The sequence below is a fragment of the Eptesicus fuscus genome, chromosome 17 (assembly GCF_027574615.1).
Source record: "Eptesicus fuscus isolate TK198812 chromosome 17, DD_ASM_mEF_20220401, whole genome shotgun sequence".
NCBI lineage: Eukaryota > Metazoa > Chordata > Mammalia > Chiroptera > Vespertilionidae > Eptesicus > Eptesicus fuscus.
In genome coordinates this window covers 30,600,448-30,616,397 of record NC_072489.1, presented here as the reverse complement: position 1 = coordinate 30,616,397, position 15,950 = coordinate 30,600,448, and the positions used below count along the sequence as shown (strand labels likewise).

Here is a 15,950-nt window from a genome sequence, read left to right as displayed (position 1 = left end):
TTGCTTTGGCGTACACATATGAAATTTATATGTGTCAAGTTTAAATCTAATGTAGTTCCTCATGCATTTTCCAAGTCACTCAAACCTATCTGATTTAAAAAATCGTTATTGCCAGAGGAAAAGGCGGGGTAAGGGGAGGTGGAAGAAGGTAAAGTGGTGGAAAGACTTGACTTAGGTGGTGGGGAATGAGTCTTATGCAGATGATGTGGTATAGAGTTGTGTACTCAAATCATGTATGGTTGTATTAACCAATGCCACCCCAATAAATTCAATTAAAATATGTTTATGACTAAGCATAACAGACATGGGCTTTAACACCCTTCTAATCTGGCAGCATAAATGCCATCCATTTAAATTCAGCCTCTCAAAATGTACAGTAGATTGATTTATACTTGCCATGAATTTTTTGTCTTTTTTGCTGATATTTCATCTGAAGTATGCAATAACATTCATGAGGTTGAGACATATATCTTTTTATATTTGCATCCCCAGAACTTAGCATAAAACTGGCATGTCGTTAATAAATATACATTAAAGAAATAGACATATAATAGGAAATGAGCATAGCTTGCCTCATTTTCCCAAGGTTTCATGGATCAGTGCTTATACTATTGTACTTCATGAGTCCTGTAACACTCTGTATGAAGGCTATAAAATACAGTGGTTGAGAGTGTGGCAGCTTGAACTAGGCTGCCTGAGCTAGGATTATTCTAGCTACATTTATTCCTTTGATGGATGCAGTTGCCCAGCCTCTCCTGATGGTCATATCAAATATATTAATATCAAACTTTAAATCCTATATTTTTGTCTCCTCTATATCGAACACCAGCAAACTCTGTTGTCTACAGCTTCAAAATACATCCACACCAACCATTTTTACCACAGGTGTCATGAAGATCTAGTTCTAAGCTATCTTTATTTTCTGCTTGGAATACTGTTAATAAATTTCTCATTGGTCACCCTGACCTTGACCGCTAATCCTCAACAAAAGGGCCAAAACACTTTTATTAAAAATTGACTAAAATCATTTCACTCCTCTGCTTGAAGCACTGGCAGCTTTCCATGTCCTTACAGTTGCCTACAATACCTTGCACAATCAACTTCGCTCTGATCCTATCTCTTTCCCCTCTCTCCCGCAATCAGCTCAACATTTCAACATTTGCTTATGATTGTGTTCTTCAAACACACTGTATATACCGTGGAATTTTACCTGGCCATAAAAAGGAATGAAATCTTACCATTTGCAACAACATGGATGAACCTAGAGGGTATTATGTTCAGTGAAATATCAGTCAGAAGAATACAGACACCATATGATTTCACTTATATGTGGAATCTAAAGAACAATATATACAAACAAAATTGAAACAGACTCAGTGATAACTATGTATGATGCCAGTTGGGTCCTGAAAATATCAGGGGGGACACTATGTAAGGTATATGATTTCTAACCACTATGCTATACACCTAAAACCAATACGAAATAATATTAAAAGTAAACTGTCATTTACAAAATTAAAACAAAACAAAATACGAAAAACCACCTGTCATGTCCTCATCTCAAGGACTTTTTAGTCACTGTGCTTTGTCTTTGAAGCTCATCCATAGGAATCTCCATGGCTTTGTCCCTCATTGTTTTCAAAACTTTACTCAAAGAGTATCTTCTAAGTATGTCCTTCCCACAGTATCCTTTATAATTATATTTTGCTACATATTTCTTCTACCTTTTACCTACTTTATTTTTTAAATATATGTATTTTTTTAATTGATTTCAGAGGGGAAGGAAGAGGGAGAGATAGAAAAATCAATGATGAGAAAGAATCATTGATCAGTTGCCTCCTGCACACCCCCCAATGGGGATTGAGCCCACAACCCTGGCATGTACCCTTGACCAGAATTGAACCCTGGACCCTTCAGGCCACAGGCTGACACTCTATCCACTGAGCCAAACTGGCTAGGGCAATACTTTCTTAGTATGTCCTTCCCACACGATCCTTTATAATTATATTTTCCTGTGTATTTCTTCTACCTTTTACCTGCTTTATTTTTTTATATAACCCCTTTCACGTAAGAACATACTACATAATTTCCTTATTAAGATGGATTATTTCGGTCTCCCCTTTATATAAAGTTAACCTCATAAAAATGAAAAATTTTGTCTGTTTTGTTTGCTATATCTACAACACCTAGAATAGGGCTTGACTCCTAGTTGTCACTTAAAATATTTGTTTAAAACTACATAATCTTGTATAACTGAAATGTTATGATGTATATATTATGCATATATATGTGCAATATGAGAAGTGGAGGGTGTGTAGTATGTGTAAGGAGTTTTACACATAGAAATCACTCAGCAAATGTTAGCTATTATAATTAGAAAAATGATATGCACATAATATATGTTACATATGTTTGCAGTACTTGAATGAATGCATGAGTGAATAAGTGAAAAATTGATAAGCATAATACAGTATTAGCATTATTTTAAAACGCTGTATTTTTCCCGTATGAGGATACTCTGGATATCAGGTCAACTGTGACCAAATCTTGGATCTAACCATAAGAATTATTGATGACAGAGTGAGCACTGTCCTTTACACATGTTATTTAAAAACAGCTCTCATCAGTATTCCAATTGTTCAACAGAGACACTTAATAAACTCAGAGTAGCTGACCAGTTGTCACGGAGCAGTCTAACTGAATAGCCCTGGTGCAGTATAGGACCTTACAAGAGCAGGGAAAATTAGTAGCATGAATTGGGGCACTGTTCTCAGAAATGACCACTGCAGCATGATCCACAACATTATGAACAAATGCCCCAAACAGTAGCTGATAATCAGAAAAAGAAAGACAGGAAACACACCTAAAGAAAGGCTCTACTGAGTTCTAGTTTCCTACAAAAAAATTCTCTAAAAAACACACTATCATGGGAAAAATACTAAGTGAATCTCAAAAAAGTTAAATGTAACATAATTTATATGAGTATAAAAACTATATGTGCCCAACACGATGCAAAACGTATGCTGTGCATAATGTCTTCCTACCACAGGTATTTATTGATCTCTTCTGTCCCTATGTAAATGTTGAACAAGATCATATGAATCAAATTCTCACTAAATATGTTTTGGAATCGTTGTATAAACTCCAGCTACTACCCACAAAGCTCACCAATTTTCTCCTAAATTGTTCAAAGAGACATTTCTTCTCTCAGTCTATTTATTTTTTTTTTTTTCAATGCCATTTCAACAATCACAAATTGGGTCATTTCGCCAGGCACAAAGGGAAACAAAAGTAAATGAGACAGTCTCTGCTTTCAGGAACATATCCTACCTAATAAACAGGTAATATGAAAATTGACTGTACCATCGACACACCCACAAGCCATGCCCACAAGCCATACCCACAAGCCACGCCCACAAGCCAATCAGAGAAAGTATGCAAATTAACTCAACCGAGATGGCTACAGCCACAGAGAGCAAGGTTTCCCAGGTAACAGAGCAAGCCAAGCTTTCCACGAGCTGTTGCAGGCCTAAGCCTCCACTCAAGCTACAAAGTTTCAATTATAGAAGGTAAACAAATTCAAACAGAAATGGCGGCAGAATGGAGCTTGAGAAAGCAAGCCAGGGTTGCCGGCGACAACAGAGGAAGCAAAGCTTTCCACACACCCTGGCGGAGCCCAGGCCTCCGCTTAAGGCTACAAAGTTTCAATTATAGAAGGTGAATTAACTGCCACAAAAATGGCTGCCAGCCAGAGGGAGCAGTAGGCTTGGCTCCGCTCCAGGCTACAAAGTTTCAATTGTAGAAGGAAAATAAATTCCAGATACCAGGGCCTCCACTTGTGTTGCCAGGGGGCGTGGCTGGCCTGCAAACCACCACAGGCCCATCTCTCAGGCCACCCCATGCCCCAAGGGAACTCCCACCCTGATCAGGGACACCCTTCAGGGCAAACCAGCTGGCCCCCACCCCTGTACCAGGCCTCTATCCTATCTAATAAAAGAGTAATATGCAGATTGACCATCACTCCAACACACAATATGTCTGCCCCCATGTGGTCAAAGATCCTGCCCCCATGAGGACACAAGATGGCCACTACAAGATGGCCAGCAGGAGAGGGCAGTTGGGAGGCACCCGGCCTGCAAGGGAGGGCAGTTGGAGGTGATCAACCCTGCAGGAGAGGGCAGTTAGGGGTGACCAGGCCAGCAGAGGAGGAAAGTTGGGGGCAAATAGGCTGGCAGGGAGCAGTTAAGCATCAACCAGGCTGGCAGGGGAGTGGTTAGGGGGTGATCAGGCTGGCAGGCAGAAGCGGTTAGGGGCAATTCGGAAGGCAGGCAAGCAAGCAGTTGGGAGACAGTAGTCCTGGATTGTGAGAGGGATGTCCGACTGCCCGTTTAGGCCTGATCCCACTGGGCAGTCGGACATCCCTCCAGGAGTCCCAGATTGGAGAGGGTACAGGCTGGGCTGAAGGACAACCCCCTCTCCATGCACGAATTTTGTGCACCGGGCTTCTAGTCTAAACATAAAGACAAAACTTATGTAACATGTTATAATGTAAATACATTCTTTTTTCAGCTTCACTGTGGCATAATTGATGAATACAAATTGTATTATGTTTATGGCATACAACATGATGGCTTGAGAATTATACATTGTGAAATGATTACAACAATCAGGCTAATTAACACATCCATCTCCTCACATAGTTAACATTCTTTAGTATGGTGAGCACACGTAAGATCCAATCTCTTAGCAAATTTCAAGTTTACAATACAGTATTACTAACTATACTCATCATGTTATACATTGGTTCTCCCAAATGTATTCACCTTATAAGTTAAAATTTCTATTTTTGCCAACCACTGCTCATTTAATTTTTTTTCTCTCTTTATTGATTAAGGTATTACATACATACCCTCCCATTGCCCCCCTCCCCCAACTCATGCCTTCACCCCCCCTGGTGTCTGTGTTCATTGGTTAGGTTTATATGCATACATACAAGTCCTTTGGTTGATCTCTCCCTCTTATCCCCACTCTCCCCTACCTTCCTTCTGAGGTTTGATGGTCTGATCTATGCTTCTCTGTCTCTGGATCTGTTTTTGTTCATCAGTTTATGTTGTTCGTTATATTTCACAAATGAGTGAGATCATATGATATTTATCTTTCTCTGACTGGCTTATTTCAGTTAACATAATACTCATTTAATTTTGATTGGGTGTCATTAGCAACAATATAAAAAGATAATAAATTAGTCAATATCAAAGAGTAAGTAGAATTTTAGTAACATCTGGAAGGAAAGGTTAAGATTTTGATATTACGGGTTATTACATGTGGAGCTGAGGGAGAGGGTGGCTGCCACAGGGCTGGTGGGCTGCAGGGACTTGTCGATCAGCTGAGCGGCACTCCCACTATGGGAGTGCACTGACCACCAGGGGGAAGCTTCTGTATTGAGTGTCTTCCCTCTGGTGGTCAGTGTGTGTCATAGCAACTGGTCGATTGGTTGTTCGGTCGTAACAGTCATTTAGGTTTTTATATATATAGATAATATATATGGAAGAATTATTTAATAAGTGCTAAATATATTAGTGGTTATTATAAATAGACACTGTCTACACATAAAATAAATAGTGGTATTATTCGTCATTTCAAGAAACCTTTAGAACATGTCAGAATAAAGCATATGCAATATATATACAAACAAATAATAATAGTATGTAATAAGGCATTAAATACAATCAATTGCAAAAACTGAGTACCACAAGCAATTAAACAACAGCTTCTAGTGGTGTGATAAGAAGAGAGAGACAGACAGAAATAGAGACAGAGACAAAGTCAGACAGACAGTGAGAGAGATGGAGACAGAGAAAGAGATATGATTGCTGTTAGCTGGAGTTCTGTGAAAGAGATAAGCTTATAAGTGAGTTTCAGCTACATGATATCCCAATCAAGTACTTGTTTTGTTACCTTTGGTATTTAATATCAAGACTTCCCTAAATGAATAATAAAACAGCATGTACAATCCTCAAAGCTGCACAGAACAACTCAGTATTCTTCGGTGATTCTGAAACTTCCACATGTTTTTAAGTTTCTTATCTTGAAAAAACAAAATTCATCCTGCAAGCATTTTCTGACTATCTTTACCTCAAATTCTTCATCATATTTTCCATGTGCATTGTCCCAAAACACATACATTGTACCTAATTCAATTATTTCAAGATGACACTTGTATTCATTATCTCTTTCATTATTATACATGAATTAAGGGATATACAGTGGATATATAGTTAGATGAATGCATTGTGTAAGAAAACTCAGAAGGAATTCAAAAGAAGAGACAAGAAATGCAAGAAATGACCAAGACCAAGGCTTAATAATAAAAAATATCCAGATTTATTATAAAATATAGCTCTTTTTAGAAATATAAACAAAAGTGGGAAAATTTTGAACTTACAGAATAACAAAAGGTAGACTATCCACCATAAAGATGGAGAAGTCTGACGTAAATATAATCAGAAAAACTCAGTCTCTGAGAAAAAGAAAGTTGCAGAAAGGTAGATCAATAATGCTCTTTGCTGAAATGCTAGAAAATTATAGGATTTGCCCAAGAGAGTAGTCATTGGAGGCCTTAGAGAGTGCAGTTTTAGTGGAGGTGTGAAAAAAACAAAATTGCAGAGCTTAAGGAAATTGGAGAAAAAGTGGTGTTAACAGATATAGAGATTTGACAAGAAAAGACCCAACAAAGGAAAGCCACTCTATTTTGAGTTGTCTGAGTCATTAAAGACTCAGAACCAAGCAAGATTACAATTACATTTTGCCCAAATTCAATTTCTATTAAAAAACAGTTCAAATCAGTTCTGTCTTTCAACATGGTTAGGAGGTGAGCCATTTATTTTATAGTGGGTTCAAATTTTTCAGGTTGTCTAAATCACAAAGGGAGTCATCCATATTATCATTTATCATTAATTTTATCTGAATTGCTTGGACACTGAATTAGACCTTTTACTTCTTTTCCCTGTCTTATTAGGACAAATGAGAGTATTTAAAGTCTCCATATTATGCTATTCTATTACACTGGGGTGGGAAAGAAAAAATGTGTGTGTGTGTGTGTGTGTGTGTGTGTGTGTTAGCAGACAGAGAATCCTCTAAGTACAATAATTGGTCTTCTGATTATCAGAGTATGTTGTTTTTTCTGACCCTTTAGCTCTCTGTCCTTGCACAATATACAGATAGGTTTTAATCGAACCTAACTAGAGTATACAAAAGCTATTGAGGTAATCATTTTGGGCACAAGGTCAGACCTTAGACAAGTCATAGAGTTCATGTTAATAAACTTGCTTAGTGGGAAATTGTTGCTGAAGGAAGAAAGACATGCTTTCCAACCTTTGCTCTAGAACTAAATCCATATTGAGGGTAGAAAGATCCACAAGATCGCTCACCTTTAAAAGAGGAGCCAAGAAATGCAAGTGTTGGGAAACCTTACAAAGAGTATTCATTCAAGCCCTAGCTGCTTTGGTTCAGTGGATAGAGCATCGGCCTTCAGACTGAAGGGTCCCAGGTTTGATTCTGGTCAAGGGCACATGCCTGAGTTGCGGGCTCAATCCTCAGTAGGGGGTGTGCAGGAGGCAGCCAATCAATGATTCTCTCTCATCATTGATGTTTCTCTCTCTCTCTCTCTCTCTCTCTCTCCTTTCCTCTCTGAAATCAACAAAAATATATTTTTAAAAAAGAGTATTAATTCAAAACTTCATCTAAAGATGAAATTTAGTTTGCAAAAGTTGTATTGAAGTATTGAGAATAACAATGCTGTATGTGTCATCCCACTATAGATGTCACATAATATTGTAATCTACTTAATGTATATGAATGTAATAATTTATAAAGCCTAATAAAAAGACAAAATTTTAGGATTTTATGTCTGCTTATAGGAAAAACAACAGTTACTTTTAAAACTTGAATTTAACTTACCATAATAAAAACACACTAAATACAATCTATAAGATAGAATAAGAGAAAGGGGTAAACAAGGAAAGATGTCTATAATATATTTATATAAAAATTTTGAATAACAATATATGCTATGCATGGTTTTACTTTTGTCTAAAAAGTGTAATATCTATGTACTATATATGTGTGTCTGCCTGCGTTCATGTATATTTCCTATATTTCTTGCTATATGCATGTTGCCATAAGAAATCATATTTAAATGAGGACTTAAGCTTCAAAGACAACCATATTCACTGAAAATTAACTAGGTATAGTCCCGAATAATTATCTTTAATCCTATCTAATAATAGAAACATATGCAAATTGGCCATACCTCCAACACACCCACAAGCCATGCCCATAAGCCACACCCACCATACAATCAGAGTGAGTATGCAAATTAACCCAAACCAAGATGACTACAGCCACAGAGAGCAAGGTTTCCCAGGTAACAGAGCAAGCCAAGCTTTCCACCTGCCCTTGCCAGGCCTAAGCCTCCACTCAAGCTACAAAGTTTCAATTATAGAAGGTAAACAGATTCAAACAAATGGAGGTAGAATGGAGCTTGAGAGAGCAGTCCAGGGTTCCGCCGGCAACAGGGGAAGCAAAGCTTTCCCCCCACCCTGGCCGGGCTCACCCACTTAAGGCAACAAAGTTTCAATTATAATCCCAACACAAATGGCTGCCGGCCTCAGAGGGAGCCCCAGGCTTGGCTTGGCTCCGCTCCAGGCTACAAAGTTTCAATTGTAGAAGGAAAATAAATTCCAGATACCAGGGCCTCCACTTGGGTTACCAGGGGGCGTGGCTGGCCTGCAAACCACCACAGGCCCCTCGATCAGGCCACCCCACGCCCCAAGGGAAACCTCACCCTGATCTGGGACGCCCTTCAGGGCAAACCAGCTGGCCCCCACCCCTGCACCAGGCCTCTATCCTATCTAATAAAAGAGTACTATGCAGATTGACCATCACTCCAACACACAATATGTCTGCCCCCATTTGGTCAAAGATCCTGTCCCCATGTGGACACAAGATGGCCACCACAGATGGCCAGCAGGAGAGGGCAGTTGGGAGGCACCCGGCCTGCAAGGGAGGGCAGTTGAGAGGGACCAGGCCTGCAAGGGAGGGCAGTTGAGAGGGACCAGGCCTGCAAGGGAGCACAGTTGAGAGGGACCAGGCCTGCAACGGAGGGCAGTTGGAGGTGACCAGGCCTACAAGGGAGGGCAGTTAGGAGTGACCAGGCTGGCAGAGGAGGGAAGTTGGGGACAAACAGGCTGGCAGTGGAGTGGTTAGGGGGTGATCAGGCTGGCAGGCAGAAGCGGTTAGGGGCAATCAGGAAGGCAGGCAGGCAAGCAGTTGGGAGCCAGCAGTCCTGGGTTGTGAGAGGGATGTCCGACTGCCCGTTTAATCCCTCAAGGGGTCCCAGATTGGAGAGGGTACAGGCTGGGCTGAGGGACAAGCCCCCTCCATGCACGAATTTCATGCACCGGGCCTCTAGTGTAATTATAATTGAAATAGTATAAAAAGAAATGATTGCATTGTACTATGTTCAGAGAAAGATCATGTTAACAAGAGGAAGATACAGAATTAAGTTTAGATATAACAAACTCAAAGAACAAGAAAATTTTAAAAGATATCCAGCATGATCTGGGGAAGTCAATGAGTGTCCCACGATTAGAATATACAGTCCATGAGGCAGAGGTCCTGCTATAGCAGAGCCCCATGCAACATTCTATAATAGCTCAGTAACATGAGTTATGGTAATCATTTAATTATTCTTGCAGAGCTATTCAGTTTACTTAACCACCTCTTATTAAGGCATCTAAAGGGAGAAACATCTTGCTCAGACACACAAGTACTTCAGCTGCATTTTCCTTATAATTCTGTTATCTACACTATAATTTATATGGCATTCTCTTCTAATTAGTGTAAGCCACTGTTACTCTACATCATGACTGCTAGATGCATTGATAAAAATGAAGTTTGCAGTACCCTGATCAGTTTGGCTGAGTGGATAGAGCGTCGGCCTGTGGACTGAGGGGTCCCAGGTTCGATTCTGGTCAAGAGCATGTACCTTGGTTGAAGGTATATCCCCAGTAGGGGGTGTGCAGGAGGCAGCTGATCAATGTTTCTCTCTCATCGATGTTTCTAACTCTCTATCCATCTCCCTTCCTCTCTGTGAAAAATCAATAAAATATGTTAAAAAAAAAAAAGAAGAAGAAGAATGTTTTTGTTTTTTTTTAAAGAAGTTTGCAGTTTTTAGGTCAGAAACTTAGCATCAGACTTTAGAACTTGGTTATAGCTTTAATTGATTGACATGTCTATCTCAGTACTGACCTTCCGTGGATTATGTAACAAGCATGAAAATGAACCTGAAAATGCTCCCCAGAGTTCACTGAACGTTTCATTTGAATCAGTAAGCTTTCCAAGAAAAGGATAAAGTCATTTACAGTTGTAAGTATAAAATTTAATTTAACAAAGTTAAGTCTTCAAATTGCTTGGTAAATTTGGAGAGATATAATGAAAGAATAAGCATATACTGTTCAGGAACACAAAATACCCATTGATAAATCAATAGGTAAATTTATGAAGAAGAAGTATAATTATTTATAAGTAATGAGAGTCATAGTAGCAATAAAGATAGATTTTAGTAACCATTGGCCATATATGTAAGATGCTATACTAAACTGTGTAAAATTGAGTTTCAGAGTTACTAGTTTATAGGGCACTGAGCCACATGAAATGTTGGGACTCTTTTAGATGATAAATTGGGTCTCTTCATGTAGTTGTTCTGCTTTCACACTACACAAGGGTTCTAGTCACACCAGAGATATATGCTGATTTATTCCACAGCTCAAAGGAAGGACAGAAGATTTTTGGTTTCCAGGCTAAACACTCAATCAGTCAGGGAGAACCCTTTCCTTAAAAGGTTGTGTAGCTTGAATAATCTGTACACACTTAGGAACAATCCCTCTCTCTGTCTCTCTCTCTCTCTCTCTAACACATACACATATGCACTCATTGTACATACACCTTGCTAACATTTGGTTCAAACTTAGTCATACTATTATGGTATATAGTTATTATTTTTAACAAATACATTTCCTATCTGATTATGGCAGTGATACATATTTAAAAAGGATTTAATATTAATAATTTAAAATGCAAAAGAAATAGTAACACATACCCATTACCTATAATCATGTTCCCTTTTTCCCTCTCTCTTTACTTTTCATCATTTAATAAGAACTCAAAATCAAAACAAAATAAACAAAAACACAAACTTTGTGCACAACTTAGTTAATTTACCTCATTGTGAATCATAGTATTTGTAAGAACAAATGATATTCTATATAATAAAACCCTAATATGCAAATTGACCGAACCTCAGAACAACCAGTAGCTATGAGGTTCACTGACCACCAGGAGGCAGATGCTCAATGCAGGAGCTGCCCCCTAGCAGTCCGTGCACTCCCACAGGGGGCGCGCTGCTCAACCAGAAGCTGGGCTCACAGCTGGCGAGCCCAGTGGCGGTGGCAGGAGCCTCTCCTGCCTCTGCTGCAGGTGGGTAGTAAGGAGCGAGGGGTCCCAGACTGTGAGAGCCCTGGACTGCGAGAGGGATATCTGACTGCCAGCTTAGGCCCAATTCCCAGGAGGATCCTGTCTAAGCCAGCAGGTGGATATCCACAGAGAGCAAGGTTTCCCAGGTAACAGAGCAAGCCAAGCTTTCCACCTGCCCTTGCCAGGCCTAAGCCTCCACTCAAGCTACAAAGTTTCAATTATAGAAGGTAAACAGATTCAAACAAATGGAGGTAGAATGGAGCTTGAGAGAGCAGTCCAGGGTTCCGCCGGCAACAGGGGAAGCAAAGCAAAGCCAGACTGTGAGAGGGCGCAGGCCTGGCTGATGGACCCCCCATCCCCAGTGCATGAATGTCATGCACTGGGCCTCTAGTGTTTTATAGATGATTTTCCCACACAACACAAAACTCAGTAGATGGTCCTGCTTCCTCTGTTTCCCATGACACCTCCTTCTAAGGCTCCCCTCACTCAATTTGGGATCAAGAAACATATTTCCATTCAAACAAAATGGCCATTATTGGTAATGCATTAAAGTTTAGCTAAAATATCAATCCTAATGATTTGTTGAGGGGAGGGAGACCATAAACTACACATCTATTAGGTTCTCTAAGTTTCTGTCAGTTAGCTAAATTATGACTTTTTAATTTAATATAATGCTATCAATATCCCTTATCAATGCTTGCTTAGATATGTTGTCATCAAACAAATGAATGCCCATTATAGAATAGGCAACCTAAAAATTTTATTACCGAATCTAAAAGCTTATCCCAGCAATTCAAATGAGAAATAAAAAATGATTTAAAACCTAGCCAAAGTTTTCATGTAAAATTTTTGTTATAAAACCTTAAAAATAATTATATAATTATATAATGTTTTTCTTTGAAACAGTTTCACATATTTGTCTGAAAGTAGAATATTCCATTTCAGGAAAAGTATTTATGAAATAAAAACTTTACATTTGTTTGTCCTTCCAATTCTCTTATTCCTAGAGAAAATAAATAGGAAAGCATAAGGATGCTGTTCTTAATTAAAAATCCAGAAGAATCCCATCATTTAATTTAAGAAAACCCAAGACTGTTATACTAATAGCCTTAGTGTATTTTAAAATTTTCTCTTTCATGTTTTTCTATGTGAAGCACTTAACTCTATATAATTCAGTTGCCAATTATCAAAATGGGCTAATCCAACCAGTGGATTATCTATGGCAAGGTGTTTTCATTTTTACTTTTCATTGTATCTAGCATGATTTTGAATATTACCATTATCTTCCTTCAATCTATCCATGTACTTGCATACCCAAGCACTTGGACAAAACAACAACAACAACAACAACAACAACAACAACAACAACACCAAAACCCGTTCAAGAAATTCATATCACGTATTCCAGTCAAGTGTTATTATTTCGTATGTTAGCCATGCTTTGCCTAGTGCTGATTTCATTCCTGCACAGTGTGGACTCACAATTTTATATGATTTATTTAAAAAAATGGTAACTATGAAAACCGTTTTCATGAACAATAAAATAGAAGTGCTGTCCCAGTTCCAAATTGAGGGAGACCAGAGAGAGGTAAAGACCTGGGGAGGACTAAAGGGATAGAACCATTTCTGGCTTTGGGGGCACCCTGGAAGATGCTAGTATGGAATGCTAAAAGGCATATAAAGTTAAGAAGTCTCTATAAAGCACCGTACAATGTTTATGTTGCCCTGCCATAGCTCCTCTCCCTTCAGGCTTTCTAAGTATTGAGTCACTTGCCTCCAGGAGAGACCTGGGAAGGCTCTCTAGCCATGGCTATAAAGAAAGTCATCCATGAGGGCAGTGCTTTATGGGGCGGCTTCCTACAAACTACCAGTTAGCAGGTGTGAAGTTCCACTCTGCTCAGAGAGTAGATTATGTGATGGCCAACAGTGCCCTGAGAACCTTGTTTGGGAGGCTAAGCAAGCACATTTAGAAAGACCAAGGGCTTTGATGGGATTATTAAGAAACCCAATCTATAGCATCACAGGCTCAACTGGTAGTGATTGCCTCTGATAGCCTAAACTACATTTCTAAGAAGTACAGGGTTTGTAAGGTCTAATGTTAGCAACGACACTGAATTCTTCCCTGCTTGCTCCACGTGAACATGAAATATAAATACAAAACAAAATGTCTGATAAGATAAAGGAATATCAACACACTGATTTGTCATATATTCCTGGGCACAATTTTAAGTGCATTATGTGAATAAAAAGTTTCACTAATTTTTATTTTGGTTTAAAAGTAATGGTTACATTATTTATTTTATTAGTACATTTTTTTAGGCTGGAGATTCACAATCTCCATAAATAGCATTGGCATGAATTTTAAATTCAGATGCACTTGAAGTCAACACTGTGCTAATTAGCGGACTTTTCAGGGGACCAGGCTGTTGACTTTATGAAAATAGCTGCTATTGTGAACTTTTCTGCGAATCCCCAAAGAGGCATATTTTTTCTAACTAGGGAGGACTGAGGATATCTTAATATGTGCACATTTGAACGCTGTTTGGGATAAAGCAAAATTAATTCATTGACCTCTAGATCATTGAATTTAACCAAGCAAAGCATAAACACAATTCACAATCTCTGATGCCACTAAGAGCAATTAGTTAACAGGGCAATAAAGATGAGGAGATGGTCATGTTAGACATGAGCAGAGCAAGTACCATGGGCCAGGTACAGAAACTCACCAGGGCAGGAAGCCTAGCAAAGGGCAAAACTGGGCAAACAGGAACCTCCCCCCAGGTAACCTTTCCCCCCTAGCATATCACTGGTCAGGTGGTTTAGACAACCCCTCCCCCGACCTTTTTCTCCCTAGGCCTCAGTTATATTTCATTTTCATTGACCTTAAAATCTTTTCTGCATTGATAAGAAGAACCAAGACCCCAATCACCAAGATCCCAGCTGGTAACCCCAATCGGTAACACAGTTATTTGCCTGTGTACTCTGAATGCTGAACAAATGTTGGGTAAGAACAATAAACATTAAAAATAAAAGGACAACACTCTTTTTTTTTCTCTTACATAGCAACTTCTAGGGTGAGAAGCTCCCCTTCCCCATTTTTTTTCTTTTTTTCTATTAAACTTAACATTATATATATCCTAACTCTCATTATATAGTATCCTAAGACAGATTCCTTCAATATTGAAATATCTAAGATAGGCATATTTGGGCCACTGTAGACATAATATGTTAAATAGTTTCTAAGGAGTTTGATGATGAATATACCTTTTTAAAGTGACTTACTATTGACTTACAAAGTCTAATGTGAAGTCTTATATTTTTACTCTTTCCAAATAAAAGAGTGGGGAATGAACTAATACAAAACAGTTAAAGTGTTAACACTAAAATCACTACTGACATCTACTTTTGACCTTATAGGGGATCTTTTCTTATAGGAAATTCTGGTATCTTTATAAAAAATATATTTTTATTGATTTCAAAAGGGAAGGGAGAAGGAGAGAGATAGAAACATCAATGATAAGAGAAAATCACTGATTGGCTGCCTTTTACATGCCCCCTACTGGGGATCAAGCCTGAAACCTGAGCATGTGCCCTTGACTAAAATCAAACCTGGGACCCTTCAGTCTGCAGGCCGATGCTCTATCCACTGAGCAAAACCAGCTAGGGCTAGTAACTTTTCTGTTGTTAAGTTTTCTCTAAGGCCACTATACTTGTGTTAGTTCAAGGGTTGTTAAGTAGGATTTATTTATTTATTTATTTATTTATTTATTTATTTATTTATTTATCTTGGAAGCCACTAAAAATTTGCTCAGTGAGAATTAGTAACTGTTCAGCTAGAGGCCTTGCATTGGATTTTGTATCATACTGCAATCCTTATTAAGAACAAAGTGCATTGGAAACCACTTCTGTAGAATTATTTTAATTAAAGCAAATTATTACACAGAGCTACTAACCTTTATAAATGAACTACAAATTAGCATTCTTCATTTCTGGGGTGTGTTTCATTTACCATTTAACCACAGAAACACTCACTAGCTATAAAGGTCAAACTAAAAGCAGCCTTACTTACCATCATCATACTGGCCAAAGCAGACTCCGAAGAAAGAACCAAGGATGATCCCTGAAGCTAACCATTTCCAGAGATAAAACTGTTGTAACATCTTCTGTCAAGTTCCACTCAAGGCTGATCTGAAATAACAAAAGGGAAGAAGAAACATTTGACAAGTTCATTAATCTGTTATAGGTAAACACGACTGTCACAGCACAGAAGAGTCTTAATGACTTCATAGTTAATTACCTGTGCCACACTATCCATTAACAAAGTAACACACTTGTTTAATGCACTGGAACTCTTTATCCACATGAATTTGCAGACAAGTAATCTCTAAGGAAAGCCATCTCCTCTGTTTTTTACT

The 15,950-nt window shown here is 38.6% G+C and overlaps 1 protein-coding gene across 15 annotated transcripts in view; it reads right to left on the bottom strand.

The window, feature by feature from the left end:
• Positions 1-15,695, bottom strand: part of PCDH15 (protocadherin related 15) — a 590,647-nt gene extending 574,952 nt beyond the window's left edge. For all 15 annotated transcript variants that reach the window (XM_054728735.1, XM_054728734.1, XM_054728732.1 and 12 more), the window contains exon 1: positions 15,605-15,695. In XM_054728735.1, coding sequence (XP_054584710.1) covers positions 15,605-15,695 — 91 coding nt within the window. The remainder of the gene's footprint in view (positions 1-15,604) is intronic.
• Positions 15,696-15,950: the final 255 nt, after the last annotated feature.